General features: G+C 44.7%; 1 protein-coding gene across 4 annotated transcripts; it reads left to right on the forward strand.

The window, feature by feature from the left end:
• The first annotated feature begins 7,842 nt into the window (after positions 1-7,842).
• On the forward strand, positions 7,843-19,079 carry CHRNA1 (cholinergic receptor nicotinic alpha 1 subunit). Of its 4 annotated transcripts, none has more exons than XM_030016827.2 (9): positions 7,843-7,975; positions 9,920-10,065; positions 10,208-10,252; positions 10,693-10,799; positions 11,037-11,232; positions 11,851-12,088; positions 13,196-13,419; positions 14,726-14,965; positions 16,921-19,079. In XM_030016827.2, exons 1-9 carry the CDS (start codon positions 7,933-7,935, stop codon positions 17,050-17,052), a joined length of 1,371 nt encoding a protein of 456 aa, XP_029872687.1. In that variant the 5' UTR covers positions 7,843-7,932; the 3' UTR covers positions 17,053-19,079. The 4 variants fall into 4 exon arrangements, with proteins under 4 accessions (XP_029872687.1, XP_029872686.1, XP_029872684.1 ...); XM_030016826.2 differs by having other exon boundaries at positions 7,843-7,965; positions 9,913-10,065; positions 10,690-10,799; XM_030016824.2 differs by having other exon boundaries at positions 7,844-7,975; positions 10,690-10,799.
• Positions 19,080-19,612: the final 533 nt, after the last annotated feature.

Consider the following 19,612-nt stretch of genomic DNA (forward strand, 5'->3'; position numbering starts at 1 on the left):
TAATCTGTCTGCCGGTGAACGTTTGCAATGTATGTGGAAATTGTATTCTCGGCATCATAAAAAGACTTAAATGGCCCAACCCTCCTTCTTCATTTCCTTGGTTCTTTTTAGTCTTATATTTACCTTTAGAGATACTAAGAAGAACCTAGGAGTGCAAATGTTATCCTCTCTCAGCTGATCTCTGCTGAATGGCACCAATGGTCTGTGTACCAAAATGTGACGTGTTGATTTTTTTTGTTTGTTTGTTTCTTTTTTCCTCCTCACGCTGGCATATGAGTACACTGGAAGCAGTCAGAGAAATGAGGCTTTTGCTGCTGTCCTAGTCCTCCTGGAGAGCCAGCAGTCAGTGTAGCATCTCTCCTAATACCCATCCCAGTGCATCACTACTGACCAGCACGTGTGCAAGGGACGCAGAAAGAGAAGAAAGGAAAGATACTATGAAGTTTTCAAAATTGATTACCTAAAGTAGTCAGGAAACCTGACCAAGGAAAATGGTCACGTGGAGTATTTGCTTGTTTCATAGCGAAGGCGGTATGGATTGGCTGGAAGCTGTATAGAATGACACATATCATCTGGACACAAAAGGCTGCTAGCACCACGAAGCCACTTGCCACGCCGCCCTCCAGTGTGCTGTAAGCTTTCACAGGTGAACGCAGACTGTTTGCTTGAAAACAAAATGCAAACTCAAGGCCTGTGTGACAAGTCTGTGTGGATGTGGCCTGCGTCTGCTAGGAGGATGAATTTCACAATTAGGCTAATCTGAAAACTAGACTTTGTTAAGAATCGTTAAGCTGGAACTCTACTCTTTCTTTTAACGCCAGTTTCTCTTATGTGGCTGTTACTTGTCCTGCTTTTGCTCCTGCACGGCTTGTGTTACACTTGCATGGCTCCCCTTGCCGTGTTGTATGTTTACTAAGATATTCCCCCAACTGTCTTGAGTGTGGTGTTTTGAACTCCTGTCAAATCCCACATATTGGCGAGCAGGGAAATCTGGAATTTGGCTTCCTGTGCAATCCCGAGTACAAAGTTAGTGCTGGCTGTCAGAGGAGCGGGAACCACCTCCCGATTTCTGTCCGGCATTCAGTCCCACCCAAATGTGCCTCACCGCCGCAACCCCCACCCCTCCTGTGGGAACACAGAGCTGCCACGTGCTGCAAAATGTACTCCAAAAGTGGGGTTTTTTTAATACTTTAGTTATCACTCGGAAGGTGTTTCTTGAGTTGAGGGTATGGTTTTGGTTTTCTGTTTTATCCGTTATAAACACAAGCTTGTAAGTTCCCTGTTGTCCAGCACAAGAGGAACGTGGCAAAGATCTTGCAGCCTGCCACGGAGGCAAAATAAACTTCTTGTGACAGGTGAGAGCTACACACCAGGAACCACAGAAGTCAGTATTTTCCACTAATTACCAACAAAATGCTGTGCGTGTGCTGGCAAAGATCCCAACATAAGCAATAAAAGCGCGTATTTTGGCATGAGGTCAGTCCCGGGTAAAGCACACATTAACAAATCCAAGTGTGTCATGTGCAGGAGCAGAAATCCGTCCCTGGGAGCTAATGGACAGCACGGGTAGAGGATGGTGTTTCCTGCTTTAAAACGCTGTGGTGGCTCAGATAGCACAGTGAGGTAAATGTTGACTTTTTAAAGCCAACCGCTGCAGCTCTAGGTGACAGGGATGCTTTGCAGAGATCTCCGTTAAGTGTTTTCTGGGATCAGGGAGGGCTTAGGGAGGGGAAGCACTGTGTGCAAAGGGAGAGAGTGCTCTGCTGCTTGGCCTACTTGCAGAATTAAAAATAAAATAAACATGTTTCTACATGTTTATCCAGCTAATACTAGCAATGAGAGAATCTGCACCTCGAAGCTAGATATCCCGGGGCTCTTGCAGGGTTATGGAGGTGTTCTCAGGATTGCAAAAGTTTATCCTAGTTGCACTTACTGCAGGTGTGATGTGGAATGGTTTAGCATGCCTGCCTCTCGCCACGACACAGACGCTCCACGGGAACCAGGTGATGTCCAGATGGATGTTTGTGCTCTCATCCCGTAACTGGGGCTATATGGGGAATGTGGTATGGGGTGCTCCGTGTTCCAGGAGTTAATTGCTTTTGTATTTGGGAGTGATGACATTGCAAAAGGGTTGTAGTCAATTATATCCTTATGGGCCAGCAATCGGACAAGAGCCTGAGTCAGTTAAGAGCTAAAATGTGATTTTTATCTCCCCCCCACCCCGTGAACTGGATAAGTGAAGCAGCTAACCAGTGCAGCAGCTTTTAAGCATTAAAACGTACTTTCCACATTGCCAGTTCTTCTTTTCACTGGCTGTGTAGTGCAGCTCCCCTCAAAACGTCTTCAGGAAAACTCTGAACTACAGAATACTGGCCAAAATGTGTCAGACCTCATAGGAGCTGAACAAGCAGCTTGCTTTTATGTAAAGCTAAATTTGAACAGTCTGCACGGCAGTTATTCCAATGGAGAATCATTTGCATTTAAAAACAGATATGCATATTTAAACATGTAAATGTGAGCATCCAGAAATATACTTCAGGCTAAATGCTGTCTGCGGTCCCACTCATGAAAGCCACTGTATGAAATGGGATAGGGGCATGATATGATGTACGGGCATTTGCAGAAGTCAGGCAATGCCAGGCTCTACTTTCTGCACTGGTAGTAACTCAACTATATACTTACAAAAGCAAATCAGCATCGGAATATATACCCAAAATATAATGTGATGATATAATGCCATCTCCAGAGGCGGACGCTTCCAGGAGAGCACTTGAGTGCCCAACACTTGTTTAAACATTGACTTGGATGTCTCCACTGTCAGGATGTGGCAGAGCTGTCAGTGCCCACCTGGATCTCAGCTTTGACACGCGAGCCACCCTCTCTGCCCAGTTTTACTATCAGCTGTCAGACTCCTGTGCTTTGTGGAGATTTTCTGCATTGTCAGAGAGAAAAATCATGCCTGATGTTTGCAGATGAAGTTCAGAACCGGCAGTAGTAGTGGTCTGCACCAGGCTGAGTGCGTTTTCCAGCCGGTGACTTGTGCTGCTGGGAAAGGGCAGAGTTTTTAATAAATACAGGTGTCACCTAGCTGCATCCAAGTATGAATGAGATTTTCCTGACCACAGAAGCAGAGTATCTGAGGAGTCCTGCTGTGCAGGAAAGTCTTCATGAGAGAATGGAGCAGCAAAGCTGTTATTTGCTGTCCTCGCCACTCTAGCAGAGCTCAGGCAAGCTGCTGTGCTGACAGAGTAGCCCGCAGGAGCAGGGCAGAGCAAACGTCCCATCTAATGGAGTTGTCCTCGTCCTCTTTTGTTGTCTTGTTTGGCTCTCCGGCATGACTCACCTAGGGCCCGAAGATAAGCCCTGGTACTCAGACAGGAGCCGCAGAAGCAACCTTGTCAGGGATGATAGCTGGAGTTGAATTTATCGGTGCTTTATTCAGCAACTTTATTCAGCTCCAGGACTGGTCTCCTGGAGTTTCCAGAACAGAAAGGCAATGCAAAGCTGCAATCTTCTTGCCGATTCCTCTGACACTTTGTGGCTGGTCAGCTTGTGCCTGTCATCTCACCCGACTGTGTTTTCAGTTATTGCTGGTCTGCATTCTCACTGCTGCACCTGCATTGCTCACGCTGGGTAATGAGCCTCCATTGCCAGTGTCATTTTTGTCTGAGCAGCGTGACCGTGAGGGTTGATGCCTGTTTAAAGGGGAGCAGTGTTTCTCCTCACCTGCACTAGGTCAACCCTTGTGCCACTGATCTAACTATGTATTTTGTGATTGTGGTTTCTCTGTTTGACTGTGGACCTTTTCCTCGCTCTCTTTCTTTCCAGACTCAAGTCCTTTTTTCAGAAGCATCCTTCTGATTAGATAAATGTGCACCATGTCTATGCTATAATATGTAAGCTCTGTAACTGCAGAGATTAAGATCACCACTTTTGAGTAAGTTTTTGGTATTTTTAATTCCTTTGGCCTGTGTAATATAGAACAAAGAAAAGGTATGCTGAAACAAATTTGCTACAAACACCCATGGGAATAAAATATATTTGCAGGATGGCTGAGGTGTGTCTCGGTATGGAAAACTGCAACTTTGAATTTCTTGATTTGTGGAATTAAATCTTCTCTGTCAATACATACTAATGTGTATATTAATGCTTAGCATGTTCTTCTGAGTGGTGGAGTAAACAGGGGAAGCACAGGCCATTAGCGTCTCAAGACTGCCGTTAATTCCTTGAATGCATTTCTTCTAGGAAATATTTACTCCCTCTGTTTTGCTCTTGCAAAGGATTGTTTGCGATCGTTCTCTCGCAAACGCCCGGCGTGTGCCCACTGCATCTTTTTTGGCCATCTGTTGCCATCTGGTGGCAATCGTGTTGAGCCGCCAGCCTTCTGTGAGATGTCTTCCAGCGGGAAATGTGTGCCATACTGTCTATAACGCGGGGCAATCTGGTAACAAACACATGGCAAATTCACAAATTGCTTATCTAACCATCTGCCTTCTCTTATCCAGTGCTGCCATAATCCACTGTCACGCACAATGCCATTTTTCTGATACTAAAATGCATTTAAAAATGCATATACTGCATTTGGAAGCTAAAAACGCCCAAATGAACACTGCTATTATTTTTCAGCTTTTGTGCCCTTAATTTCCCTCCTGTAATACCTACCGTTTTCTCTATTCTTTTTATTAATTTCACTTCTGCTTCCCCCATGCTGGCCCTGCAGTCCCTGCAGCCATTGGGGCCTCCTGCGTCTGCTTTTTCTAGTCGGGCGTTGCGTTTATGCTTGCAAATTCTGTGACAAAGATTTCGGTGAAAATCTTGTATTCCTCACTCTGCCAAAAGCATTAGGGATTCTGCTCACTGGTAACGTGGCTGTACGATATCGCCCTGCCAAAGAGACTTACCTGCGGTAGCACTTGTTCATGGCTGACTTCCTTCAGGCTGGAGCGGGCAGAAGCCCTCGCAGCACTTGCTCCTGGTACATGAATGAAAGGAGCTATGCCGCAAATTCAGCAAGCGGTGAGTTCTGCTTCTTTCCAATTGATAGGAATGAGACTGGTCTGCCATTAGCATGGTGGGAAGTGGGTTTGGCTGAGGTTGGGGTGGGGGCTCACAAAACAAGCCAGAAAGCTTGGAATTGAGGTAGACATGAAAAGGGGAATACAACAGTTGTCAAAAAATCTCTCGATGCTCTGAAGGTAAAAAAAAAACCAAACAAACCAACCTTCATAGCAATGGATCGATTTCAGGCACTCGGTATAGTTCATCCCCTCCCCTTGCTTTTTCACCTCAGTCATGACCGCTCACATTCCCCCGCCAACAACAGGCAGCATTCACTTCTCTGTCCATATTTAACTGCAGAAGCTCAGGTTGCCTTGATTTTTGGGGAGGGAAGTAGTCTTGTGTCTCTGCCAGTGAACATGCCTTGCAGCCAGGCTGTCGCTCCCCAAAGGCCTTCTCCAAATACCTGCTCCTGCCTCTTCCAGCGTGAGCTCTGACTTCCAGCCAGAGAGGAGTAGCTGGCTCCCAGGTTGGGGGGCTGTTCTCGGGTCAGCTCAGCTGCAAGAGAAATAATCCATTGCTAAAGCTGCAGACTTTGTGGGCCTCCTACAGATTCTGCATCCTGCCGATTCCAAGCAGCCAGACCTTTTTTTTTGGCGGGGGGATGGGACAGAAATGTATGTTACCCGAGAGCTACCAATTGCCAAAGACCGTGGTAACGCTCTCCTACATCTGTTTCGGAGCCAACCTGCCAGCCCTGCCTTGGGTGGGCAGGAATGCTTTGAGAGACCCCGAGAGGATCAGGAGGGCCATCGTCAGCATTCCCGCAGTGCCTCCGTGCAATTGTATCTCCACTGGGCACGGCAGCTGCCCGGCCCCAGGATAAAGGTTGGAAGCAGCCAGCCGCTTGTTTGAAATAAGATAGCTGCAACAATAGGGGCTGCTGGCCAAGGCACAGGCCAGGGACAAGGCCAGAGTTATGTAGATGGAGAGCTTTTAGTGGACGATAAATGGGAATGCGGAGGCTGAATGCTGAGTGGGTGAGGGGGAGTGATTTAAAAAAAAAAAAAAATTAAAATAATAATAAAGGCATCCAGCATGAAAGACCAAACCAGCTGGCAGACAGCACAAAGGATAGCCGTAAGAAATAGAAAGTACGTCTGGCGTCACCCAGAGGCAGAGCTAAGAAAGGTTTTTGTGGGGAATGTTTTCTGGAAAAAGAAATTTGGAGCAGTGTGTAAGAATGATTGTGGCAGGTCACCTAGTGCAGTGTCTTGTTTCCAAACAGCAGGTGCTGTTCCCAAACAGGGAAAAGTGCAAGAACAGCTTAAGCATTAGGCAATATTTCCCCAGGACGCTGCCTCAGCCTCCTGTGACTTGTGACTCTGGGACTTCTGTGACAGACTTCTTTGGTTTTGGGTTTTTTTTTTTTTTTATTTAATAGCATGAAATTAATTTATCAAACTGATTTTTTGGAATACACACAAACTTCTGGCAACCAGACACTCCTGTGGCACCGCGTTCCACTGCAGTCACACTGTGTGAAGGAGCGTCTTCATTAAGCCTGCCAACTCCAAGTTTCCCTCGATGCCCTCTACTTTTTTGCACTGGGACAGCGAGTGAATCCAAATCTGCCTTCTCCAGACCGTTTGGGATTTTACAGACCCCATTAAAGCTCTTTCTCTTCCTGGCTTCTATTCCAGGCTGAAGGTTCATACTACCTATCTGTTCCAGTTATAGAAGCCAGTTTGTACCATGGATGTCATTGTCACTTTCTCCTGGGCCTTTTCCAAGTCTCCTTTTGAAACCAGAGGACCAGAGCTGCAAAGAGCACTCAGGACACCATGGATTTATAGTTGCATCTTTCCTGTTTGCTTCATCTCCTGTCCTAGGAACTGATGGACTTGCTTTTCTCATGCTGCTGAGCACTTCACAGAACTATCTATTTCAAGATTTTGTTCCTGAGTTGTATTGGTGAGCTCAGAGGAGGTCATTGTATATATATTATTTATTTATTTATATATATATATATATAAAATTCTTCACAGTTGGTCATTTTCTTTGCTAGCCTGAGTAACTGATTATTATTACCAAACACCTCACTTTTCACCCCTTTTCCAGGTGAGTTATGACAATAATGAGCAAACACTAGCATGCCCTGCAGGAATCCACTGGATCTGCCCTGCTATAGAAACCAATCATATTCCTACCTTTCACCTTTCACAGTTCAGTAAGTCTATAGAGGTATCTATGGGAGGATTTTTCCCTCTTACTTCAGGATCCTTAGGTTAGTTAACTGCTTTCAAGGGGGGGACTCTACTGAATACCTTCTGAAAATCCCAGTAGATTCAAGGAGATGGATGTCTCTTGAACATATTTGTTCGTTTCTTCAAAGAATTCTCATCCATCTGTGAAGCAAAGGGGGCAGCCTCATCCCAGTGTGCAGTCTGTACTCTGGTGAGGGTGCATCAGAAATAAATGACTGCAATCTGTTTTCCCTTGGAGAAACAAAATCCCAAATCTAGCAAGTTGCTCCGGTCACAAAGGGTGACGCACAGCTTTGGTTCTCCAGCTCGGGAAGTTTCTGAGATCTCACTGAGATGTTCAGTTACTCTACAGATAATTCTTTCTTATCTTTATTTATATATTTATTTGTTTATTAAGTCACAGATCACATTGCCACTTAGAAAAAAATGACCTTCTGTAAACTGCAGAAGATACTTGACTGGTGAAACACATTGTGCTCCCATTTCCAACGCAGCAGTGCAGTGGCCCTCAGCTGTCATTCCTAAAAACAGGTGCTGTAAATCAATACCTCGGTGGTTATATTTCACCAGCACCCTGGCAGGAGGCAGCACAGCCCTCCTCTGAAGAGACCTTAAAGGCGCTTCGTGTGTGCCTCCGTCTGTATGACTGCAGCAAGAGGGAGCCGGGATGATGAAGGTGCATCGTGTACTCCTCCTCCTCATCTCCGCAGGTAAAGATGTTCCAGCCATTGCCTTGAATGGGGGTCAGCTCCTTCCTGACTGTGCAGGACCAGGGCTTTGCATATACATTGGTATGAGTGAATGTGTGTTCTGGGAGCAGCCTGTCCTGCTGATAAGGTTTTATAAACACACCAGATCTGTTCAATGAGAGCTTTGGAGTGTATTGGTAACAGCTCAGATATTTGTAATTTCAGACACCAGATATTTTGAAGTGAGAAGTTTTTGTGTTTAATTATTTTTCTCTCTGTCGTATTTTGCCATGTTCCCATTCACTCTAGTGCTACATGTATTTCAAAATGTATGAAAGGATCTACTAAACGTGGCTTGAAATGTAAAAATTCATCACAAGAACCTTCATTAAATTGTGGGACTGCTGACAAGGAAGCAGAATTGATTTGCAGCTGCATGTGTTGTACCAGGATAATTCCTTTTAAACTGTCCCTTAAAAGAATACGTATTTTGTGATCCTAAAAACTTTTCACCAAATTCAAGCAGTATACTAAATTCCTACCAAACCACACCAGAAGGTAGTAATGGGAAGGATTTTAATTGGATTAATAAAGCATAGCAAAGATATTGACTTAAGTTATGATCACAGCATCATATCTAAAAATTGAAAGATGACTCCTGCCCACCCCAGCCCAGCCTCCTGGCAGGGCAAGCAAGCAGTGCTTGGCTGCGGCTGACAGCTTTTCTCAGTGGCATCCAAGTATTTTAATATCATCTCATGGCAGGACAAGGCCGAGACAGAATCCTTGGAATCTCAGCTCAACTATATAAAAGGAGCTGATGAAAAGTCAGTTGGGAAACAAGGGGAAATCCTGGCTTAGGTTGGAGTCAGCAGCAAAATTCTTGTTGACTGCAGTGGCCCAGGATTCAAACTGAGAGAGGGGAAGGCAAGGATGGGATCTGCCAAAAATGCTTGCGGCAAGGCTCAACTGTTCTGTTCCCTCTCACTACCTTGAAAAGGAGGTACATACAAAAACATCCCCAAGCCCCCATTTCCGTTTCCTTTACTCCCCTGTAACAGTGAAGCAGCTACAGTCTGGGTATGCGATGCGGCCCCTTGTCCTGCAACGGGCAGCCTGGAAATGGGGTACGTCTGTTTTTCTGTGAGGTGGGAATCTGAGCCCTCACCCCTTGGGAGTACAGTGCCACGCACACGCACTGCTAAAGCTGCGCTAAAACAAAGCTGTTACCTATTTTCACCCATGATGCCCTTCTTACAAGGGCTCTTTCATGTAGCGCTGCCGAGTCATGCTGAGCACTCCGTGGGCAGATCTCTCCAAGGACAGGTTGAGACCTTCCCTGAGGAGAGGGAGATACGAGACCGCATTGTGAGTGGTTTCCTTCTCTCTCACCACGAGCACAACGTGAGCAACTGCCATCGTGGAGAGGAGCTCCCGCTCTGCTTAGACTTCAGATGCAAGGAGTCTGGATAATGCTTTCACCTCAATGACTGTTGTGCTTGGCCCTGTCCTTTAATGTTACTCTTACAGGCAAGTCCGTGGAATTGAAGGTGGAGAAGACAACATCGGGAATCCCTGATTATGGGTATTCTGTGTGCTTAACTGTCCACAAGTATTGCATGTAAGCACAGTTGTGGGTTGGGAAAGCCTGGAGAAGATTCCTAATGCTCAGTCTGATGTCCACAGTCATGGATGGCTATTTGTTTTCACTCATCTCCTGGTTGGAGGCTGTTGTTGCCTTACTCCTAAACTGACCTCCAGATCAGATAGGTAGTTACCCCTGCTGACAGTATTTGCAATGCACACAGTGCACACCTGAAATGAGGAGTCACACAGAGGTCTTGGAGTTAACCCATCGCCAGTGGCTTGCTGTTGACAGTACTTCCTTCATGCCCACCTCAGACTGATGGTGCTGTAGCCTGTTCCCTGTCCCATCTCACTGATGCAACCCCTGCTGTTCTGCAGCTGGCCTGGCCCTGTGCTATGAGCACGAGACTCGCCTCGTCGAGGACTTGTTCAGGGACTACAACAAGGTGGTGCGCCCAGTGGAGGACCATCGGGATGCCGTTGTCGTCACCGTCGGGCTGCAGCTCATTCAGCTTATTAGCGTGGTATGGTATAAACGCGTGGTACATGTTGAACCACTGGCTTACGTGATAGTGCTGACCGGTGTCATTTTTCTAAGGAAACAATTTTTCTCCTTTAATCCTGATGTTTGCTGCTACTGCCTTCTTTTCTTTCTTTTTTTTTAAGGATGAAGTAAATCAAATTGTGACAACCAATGTACGCCTGAAACAGGTAACTCTAAATATTGCTAACCATTTCATCTAATTCAAATAAATGCGTGAGGCACAGCCAGGAATTAACTACTCTGTTATACTTTTAGGGGCAACTTGGACAGGTCGGTCAGTTAGCAGAGCATTTCTTCTTTCTGGGGTCTCAAGAAGAGAATGTGCTAGACACTAAGAGCTTTAAGAAAAGCATTTTGTGTTGTATTTCAAACAGTAGACTTCTGGTATATTTAGCTTTTATATTATTTTCTTTTTTTTTTTTTTTTTATAAGCTTCTTAACCAAAATTTAAGTTAATGTGAAAAATTAGCTGGGGGTCCCACTAGCGTGTTTATACTTACCTGCATGTCTCAAAGCCAGGGAGGTGCATGTTTCTAGGAAGTACCAAAACTACCCCCAGAAGTGCTGGAAGAGGCTCTCAGTGGCTGAAATCCTCCCTCTTTAGCAGTGGACAGACGTCAACCTCAAGTGGAATCCAGACGACTATGGCGGCGTGAAAAAAATCCGCATCCCCTCAGACGATATCTGGCGGCCAGACCTTGTTCTTTACAACAAGTAAGGGGTGCCAGCTGCCTGGGGAGGGAGGGGTAGCTCTGTCCCCTGGCACCACTATGGCAGGGCTGCTGTCCCACGACATCTGGGCCCGTGGGTAGCAGGCGTCAGAGCAAGCTTCTCCAGGAGCGGGCACAATGGCACTGGGGGGACCAGTCAATCCACAGCCAGAGAAATCCTTTTGTGACTATGTTAATTATGCTGCCCATATTGCTGTTAATGTCCTTGTTCCTTCTGCAGCGCAGATGGTGATTTTGCCATCGTTAAATACACCAAAGTCCTTCTGGAGCACACAGGCCTGATCACCTGGACACCACCAGCTATTTTTAAAAGTTACTGTGAAATTATAGTCACGCACTTCCCATTTGACCAGCAGAACTGCAGTATGAAGTTGGGAACTTGGACATATGATGGTACAGTGGTTGTTATTAACCCGGTAAGCAAGGAGTTTGTAATTGGGAAAAGCAGTAAAGACCTGGATATGTTTTTAGGGAAATCTCAGATTTAGAATGGAATATAACCTTGTTTTGACTGAAAAACAACCAGGCACTACCTATAAAATATAAAAGCCCTATTTATAGATCTAGCACAAAATTTCCTGCTTTGGCTTCTAAAATCCTGCATACACATAATTCCCGTGCCCTAACTAAGTCTCCTGCCTGTCTATGCTCTGACAGCTTCACGCCACTTCTTATGGTGCTGCCTGTTCTGCTTTTGGTTTTTTTGCTTACTTTTTTGGGGGAGGTGCTTTTTCTCTGCTCATGACTTTCCGTTTTCAAGGACTCTTTCCCTGTCCTCTCAGGTACGTCTCCTACCTGTAAATATTTAATCAGTCTTTCTCTTAGTTGACTATCCTTGACTGTTTCTGTAAAATATTTAGTTGAATGCTGTGCAGAGGATAATACTCTAAGGCAAAATAACATACGCAAAGTGGTTTGCTCACAAAAACGCATGAAGTGTCTGAGTTATTGGGGATCCTCTTCCTGAGCCACTGCCAAGTTTTGATTTTGTTCAGAACATCTAATATTAAGAACTTGGGTTTTTTTGCTGTCAGGAGAGTGATCGTCCAGATCTGAGTAACTTCATGGAGAGTGGGGAATGGGTAATGAAGGACTACCGCGGCTGGAAGCACTGGGTTTACTACGCTTGCTGCCCTGACACTCCCTACCTGGATATCACCTACCACTTCCTCATGCAGCGCCTACCTCTCTACTTCATTGTGAATGTCATCATTCCCTGCCTGCTCTTTTCCTTTTTAACTGGATTAGTTTTTTACCTACCCACAGATTCAGGTATGTGAATTTATTCATACTATTGCCATAGAAATTGTTCTTCTAACAAGTTTCTGAGATATTCTGAGTATTTGAAATCACCAGCCAACTTGAAGGGCAGCACTTACTAAAACTGGACATTTCTGCTCAGAATAATGGCTCTAAGCATTCTGCAAATAAAGCGTAAGCGCTGAAAGCTGAAACTATTCATATAAATAAATTGGGCTGATTTCCCACAGAAGTCACTGCTTAACTAGCCAGTTAACTTCTGCGAAACAAAGATCTAGCTAGTTGTTTTTTATGTTTTGCCATAGGTAGGTAGTTAGCGTGTTAGTACGTCATGCAGTAAGTGAACACACAAGGGGTGAGTGGGGCCCTTTGGCGTGGTATTAGAGCAAAGAGCTTGTTATCCGTTCACAGAAATTACCTCGTGTGACGCAAAGAGTAATCCTGGACTATTCTGGCCTCCTTTGTCCCTGCTGAGCAGCTCTTGCTCCCTGCAACCATTTCCTCTGCTTCATTCATTTTACCTTGTGTCAGCTTTTCATAGTGCTTAATTTCATTAAGCCCCTTCTATGAAATACTTGAGGTATTTTTTTTTTTAGTGGAAAACTTTCTATAAAGTTGAATTTGACAGAAAAAAGATGTGTGAATCATGTTTTGTGGTTCGGTTTTGACATCCTACATACTGGAAGACCTCAAAGAGCAACTGACCTCTGGTGTCAGATGTGATTTTTGTCTGCCTACTCAGCCCAGCATGAGCCTGCCAGAGAGTAAGGCAAGCGAACCCCCGGGAGGCTGTGGAGCAAGCATTAATCAGGTGCATATACTTCATTCAAAACGCGCAGCCCATGAAGTGCTCCTGGCAAGTGAGCTTTCCGTATCCATCACCCGTACCTCAGCCCAGTCATAGGTGGTGATTCGCACTTTAATGCTGGAGCTGATGCTCTTAGGCTCTCAGGTTTGGCCGGCCTAGTTACTGCTTTGGATGCTGGGAGAGATGATTGCACTCCAGATGCACACACATGTACTTCTGTGAATAGTCTGTACTGAATGATAGGAGCAGCAATGGGTTTTTTTGTTGCGGGGGGTTTTTTTGTTTGTGTTTTGGTTTTTTTTGCATGGCAGGTGAGAAAATGACTCTCAGCATCTCTGTCCTGCTGTCTTTGACTGTGTTCCTTCTGGTCATTGTGGAGCTGATTCCCTCCACCTCCAGTGCAGTGCCTCTGATAGGCAAATACATGTTGTTTACAATGGTGTTTGTCATCGCTTCAATCATCATCACGGTCATCGTCATCAACACCCACCACCGCTCCCCAAGCACTCACACCATGCCGCACTGGGTCAGGAAGGTGAGCTCTATGGCTTTCCATGTTTCCTGGTTTCCACTGAGCACTCCATATTTTATTGGCAGGTTTTCTAATAAAAGTCAACAAGAATTGGGGAAGTAAATGCATCACGTTAAATCTCTCTAGGCACAAGAGCCAGTGTTAACTACTTAGCTGTGCATAAAGTCAGCAAGACTGCTAAAGTGCTCCTTTAAGTAACAAAATTGTCCACTGGGGTAGAGTCTTGCAGGGAACAGATGAGGCAAAACACAGGCAGCTGAAAGTACAGGGAAAAGAAAATGTCCAGCTGGACTCAAATTACATTTCCCAGTCTGATTCTCCTGACGGTAAAGCTCTGCTGCCTGCCAGTGGCCAAATGCACCAGTCCATGTGAGTGCAGACAGAGCACAAAGGACATTGGAGATACCTGCGTTCAGCATCCCATTTTGCGAAAGACAATTTAGCAAAAGCTATGATCTTCTCCGTGCTTTTCCAGTAAATACAGTTGCTCTGCAGTTCTTGGAAGCAAGGAGATCCTTGCACAGTAGTCTAAACAGTAACCACAAGATGTAGAAAAAATTGGATGTCTATCATTACAAGTTCTTTGCCAGGGACACTGTACCAAAGAGGACCCATTCAGTTATTCTTGCGGTTTTTTAAGCCTGCCTGGGTGCATATTAAACCATGACATGAATAGGAGATTGTTCTGTGTATTTCTAATTATACTTTTAAGGCTACAGCTTACATCAGGTTCATTCTGCAGCACAAACAATCCCTGCAGAAGGGAAATTTCATCGGGCAAACACTGCATGTGCTTAAAATCGCTCTGGCAGCAAGCCTTTGTTACTCCAAAGGAAATTATTGTAAACCTTATATGCATGTATAACAAACATTTGTAATAGCAAAGTCAAACAAAAGTGGCCAAAAGAGATCTTTTGTAGTCCACTTTTCAAGCCAGATTTTTAAGCAATATGCTCTAAATTAGATGAGATTGATGGAGCTCTGTCAGTTCACACCACCTGAGGGTCTGCTCTGGGACGTCGCACCCCCCTTCATGTGTAGATGTTGGCTATATGGCAGGGGAAAATGGTTTCCAGAGAACGTGTGACAGGCCTGCGGGTGACTCAGTCTGCCCCAGGACATAAGGCTGACAAAAGCCCCAGTGTGACTGAGGCACGGGCTGTGACATACTCTGAGAGGGAATCTGTAGCCGATCCAGCACGGGAAGGGATTTGTGACCAGAGAGGCTTGCCTTTGTTCAGTACACAGCTGCGTCTGCAACGCAGCCCCGCAAACCAGCAACTGTCGTTGTCTTCCTCTTTGTTTTCAGATCTTTATTGACACAATCCCAAACATCATGTTTTTCTCTACAATGAAACGACCATCCAGGGATAAACAAGACAAAAATATTTTTGCAGAAGATATTGATATTTCTGAAATTTCTGGGAAGCCAGGCTCTGTGCCTGTCAACTTCTACTCCCCGCTTACCAAAAATCCAGATGTGAAAAATGCTATAGAGGGAATCAAATACATTGCGGAAACGATGAAATCGGACCAAGAAGCCAGTAACGTAAGGCATTTTTTGTTCATGATTCATTTCTTGCTTTCAAATTGCTACATCTTATTTTTTTGGCAAAATATCCCCACCTCAAAAAAACACTCCAAGCCCTGGTCTGGCTTTAGCAGGCGACAGTCTCCTCCCTTTGATGCAGTCAACGAGGAGCAACAGATAATTGTTGCAGATGACAATTGCATCTTGGCCCCCCCCCCAAAAAAAAAAAATTTGAAAAAAAAGTGTCAGTGCTAAGGTTTTCTAAACGTGGTATGTGAAGCCACAGAGATGAGGTGTCTGTGAGTAGCAAAGCAGTTTCAAGAACTGTAAGCAAGTTCCAAAACACATTCCTCCTATCTCCCACTCGGGCATCTTCCCCCTGCGGTAAGCAAGCTCCTGTTGCTTTTGAAAAGCCAGGAAGCAAGCCAAACTCCAAAAGGCTGGTAGTTTTATCTGAGAAGTGTTATATGTAACTTACAAATGATAATTCTTATTTTGATAAGGTTTTGTTTTATTCCTGTATGCTACAACTAGTCCCAGCAAGTGAAGCATGTCATGAGCTACTCTGATGACTGACTTTTTCCACATTGCAAGCCAAAGGAAGAATAAATGCGTGTAGAGTCACATATGGCAGTGTTCCCCATGAAAACCTAGCTCTGCCTCCTTCTAGCAGATTCAACACAATTAACCCCCTCTATTTCAGTTATCACAGCTTACGCAGCTTTTGCATGGGTAATTCAGTCCTGGGACTTCACCTTTCTAAGTGATCCTAGACCTCTCCTGTTGAGCTGCAGGCTAGCCTGAAGATGGGGAGAGAGTTCTGCGGGACAGTAATTTGGCCATGCTCTTGGAAAGGAGGCGCCTCCTTCCCACGGGCAGGATTTGTACCACAGTGTTTGTTCCTGTGACCGAATTCCTAGAGCATGTGGAAAGGCTCTGGCTGTAGTCTCATGTTCCACATGACTCCTGTGCCTCTCCGCAGACAAAGTGTTACCTTCAGCAGGGCTGGCGTGGCTTCAGTGCCTCTGGGCTTCGCTTCCTCCTAGGCTTACAAGGAGGGTCTTCGGGTTACTGGCAAGTGCTCGCTTTGGAAGTGGAGCCCAGATGCTTGTGTCATCGGGCACCACTGATATCACTTCCAGGGGATTTCAGAAGTCAAGTTCCCCAAATAAACTGAAGGTTGTGACTTCTGAAGGCTGCTGCTTTATTGCATTCACTTAGGCGCTTATGAAGCACCTGAAAAGAGTATTGATTATCAGTGTCCTCTAGATAATTTACAACAGCCTCTTCTACTTGTGGAGCAACTAAGGCAGAAGTAGACAGCGTCTTAGGCCAGTACATATCGCTCCGTGAGGCAGAGTTACAGGGTGAAAATCCTGTGCCCTGCTGCACTTAGCACCTCGCGCTCTGCTTGATCTTACGGTGCTGGGTTCCCACAAAAGCACCCGGTGAAAAGGTGGTCGCAGAGCAAGTGGTCACAGTATCCCACAGCTGGAAAAAAGACTAAGGGATCTACAGAGAAGGTTTTCCCAGACCTTAGAGTGTATGCTGGGCATGGAAAGCAGAGACTAGAGCTAAATTAATGACAATTGCTTAGGTATCCCAAGAGAATGAAAAAGCAATAGAAAAACAAAAACCAGTTAGATCAAAGTGTTTTTCTTTCAACATTTTAAACTCTCTTTCAAAAGCAACCGTTTGACTAAAAATTAAGTTTTTCAACACTTCTTTTTACTGAAATTGTTCACCAAATTGCCTGGGATTCTTAACAGTTTAGTCTTGAAACTTGCATTTCTAGGTAGCTTAGGCTTTCTCAACCACTGACCTGCTTTTGAGAAGAAAATGAGTATTTTTTGCATAATAATAGTGGAACTTAAGGCAGAGCCTTTCCCTTGTTCAAGACGGTAAGTTACAAGAACACCCATAACAAACATGGCTCTGCAGAGATTTTACCATCTCCTTTGTTTCTTTCCCAGGCTGCAGAAGAATGGAAGTTCGTTGCAATGGTGGTTGATCATCTTCTCCTTGGCATATTTATGCTAGTTTGTATTATAGGAACATTAGCTGTATTTGCTGGTCGCCTCATTGAATTAAATCAGCAAGGATGAACATCAGCTGGAAACTATTTGCTACCCTGGTCAGCATCTGAAAGCATCTTAACCATCAAAACCTGGCCAGTCTCTGAAAGCTTCACAGACAGGAATTGGTCCCTGCTGGGAAAAAGCAGGGATAGTAAAACGTAAGGCTCCAAACTTAGCACTTCTGAGCTGCTGCTCAGTGGCATTTCATTGCCAGAAAGAAACACTTGCGTTACTGGTAGACTGAATGGCTGCCAGCCAGCTTTTGATCCATTTTACCATTTATTAAAAATGTTAATGTATTAATAAGTCTGTCTGACTTTGTAACCCACAGATACAATTCCAGTGAAATCAATAGCAGTGTTAATAAGCTTTAGCTGAGCTGTAAATCTCTATCCAACTTTAGCGTTCAAGCTGGTTTTAATATCTGCTCTGTGGTTTTTGTATTGGCAGAGTCACAAATGACTCCTCTTGTAACACGATGTAACCAGCAGAAATATCTCAAACTCCATGCTTAAGCACTTGATTTTCATGCACAAATCTGAAATGACTGACTGTCATACGTGACTCTACCTGTAGAAACTCTTGATACAGCAAAGAGGAGGGACTGTTTCTTACTGTGGGAAGGATCCAGCCTCAGCCAGTTGGGTCCCACTGGTATTTTTTGCCATCAAGTCGCATGGTAAAGGACTATGTAGAGGAGGAAATTTTGCCTTGTTTTATCACTGAGCCCTGCTCCCTGATCATCAGCCATCCCAGTGGCTATGTTGCAGTCACTGCCTTCTTATTTTTACCTGTTAATACTCATTATAAGAAGCCCCACATTCATTATCTATTAATGCTCAGGATTTTCTGTTGTCAACAGAGATGTTCTGCAATTGCATCCTAAGGGAAAAGTTAAGGCCAGAGGGGAAAGGATGGTATCCATAGGTTAATCTCTGTACTCAGCCTACTCTGCTCCAGGAAAGTTGGTTTCCACTCTCCATTTTGAGTGATGGAGGGGATTTGAGTGATGGACTAATGTGGGGGCAGCTTCAAATTTGGGGGTGCTCAGAATGACATCTTAAACACAATTCTCACTGTCTCCTGCCCTGCTCAAATAGATCATGAGCATTAAAGTCAGATGCAGCATCACAAAGATCATTCCTAGGCAAAGTGTGGGTCTCAGTTTTACTTATGTGTGACAAAATGACAGGACACCTCCTCTTCTGAGCAACACAAATAATTACCCAAACTTTATTCAAATGTTGAGCAGCAGCTCACTCTAGTGGCTAAAAGAAAGTAGTGGTGCTTTTGGCCAAAGACCTTCGGGTTTTACTAAATACTCAACATAAGCAACAAGCCTCTGTGAGTTTCAACAATACAGCATGGAAATACTAGCAGTGCTCCCTATTTTCCTCAAAAATAAATAAGGAGAGGTGGGGCAACTGACACAAGTTACTCATCTTTCCCAGCTGGTTGTCCAAACCAATAGGACTACTTTGCTAACAGCTGTAAATAATTTGCTGTGAATTTAATAAAATTATTTGTATTACGATAATGTTCTACAGGAATGTGTCATGTCTGCAGACAGGCATTTGAAACGCTCTATAGGGAAAATCAGGCAGTTGTGCAATACTTCCATCATTGCGTAGTGTTTGCTGGACAATGTTTTTGGTGAGCTGCAGTCCTAAGCAAAGCAAACAGTTTGTCTGGGGCAATCAATCACTTGTAACACTCTGCTCAGCTCTTACTGTTTAGATGATGGTAATCTTTGCCTCCCTGGATGATCGTTAACCCTGTAAACGATTGCTGAAGATGTATGCTGGGTGAAACCTCTGCTGACAGATGGAGTGTTTGCTGCAGCTCTGTTTATCTTCAGTGTGAGTTCTCAGCTCTCGGTCTTCGGAGGGAGTCACGCAGTTCCCCGGCTCTCCAAGAGCTAAGCTGCAGCATAATGGTGCCTGGGACTTAATTTGGGAGATGGTGATTGGCACTAAAATTGACAGAACAATCCTCTTTGAGCAGCATGTGGTTGAATCTTAGCATTAAAAATAAACATCAGGTAACAAAATTCATGGTGAGCATCCGCAGTACCTTTGTTCAGCTTCCCCAACTTCCTTGAGGCAGATCTGGGTCTTGGCCTCCAAATTCCACCTGTGTGCTGGGAGGTGTGTGCATGCCTGCTCGCTTCTCCAGCTCTCCTCTTACATAGCTAGCTACCATGTTGCAGTGTTTTCCTTCCACTTCCTCAGAAAAAGTTTTGAAATTATTTATTTGAAAATTTTTATTTGTGATAGTTTGATCTGTCTTATGGGTACGGCAGATCTTCTGCCTTCCTATTGCTCTGAGTCTTGATGAACTACTTGCATGTCAAAAGATGTGATACCAGGCAAAAATAAATGCTAACAGCTTCTCTTCTTAGGCTGCAGACATTGTACTCCAACTCTCCAAAGAGATGGTCCTCCAAACATCAATAAGCACACTTCAGGAGACAGTTCATCTGCATCTTTTTTTGTTTTGCTTTGAATACTCAGACTGTCCCAGCCATCTTTATTCTCTGTTCCTAGCTCACCTTTGTGATACATTTTTCTTGCATACCACTAACATC

Source organism: Aquila chrysaetos, chromosome 6, assembly GCF_900496995.4.
Source record: "Aquila chrysaetos chrysaetos chromosome 6, bAquChr1.4, whole genome shotgun sequence".
Lineage (NCBI taxonomy): Eukaryota > Metazoa > Chordata > Aves > Accipitriformes > Accipitridae > Aquila > Aquila chrysaetos.

Excerpts from the sequence above, each read along its gene's own strand:
- CHRNA1 (XM_030016828.1), top strand. The coding sequence starts at position 7,908 with ATGACTGCAGCAAGAGGGAGCCGGGATGATGAAGGTGCATCGTGTACT. Across the intron at positions 10,253-10,689 it reads CCAATGTACGCCTGAAACAG|CAGTGGACAGACGTCAACCT; the intron begins GTAACTCTAAAT and ends CTCCCTCTTTAG. Across the intron at positions 11,233-11,850 it reads CAGTGGTTGTTATTAACCCG|GAGAGTGATCGTCCAGATCT; the intron begins GTAAGCAAGGAG and ends TTTTGCTGTCAG.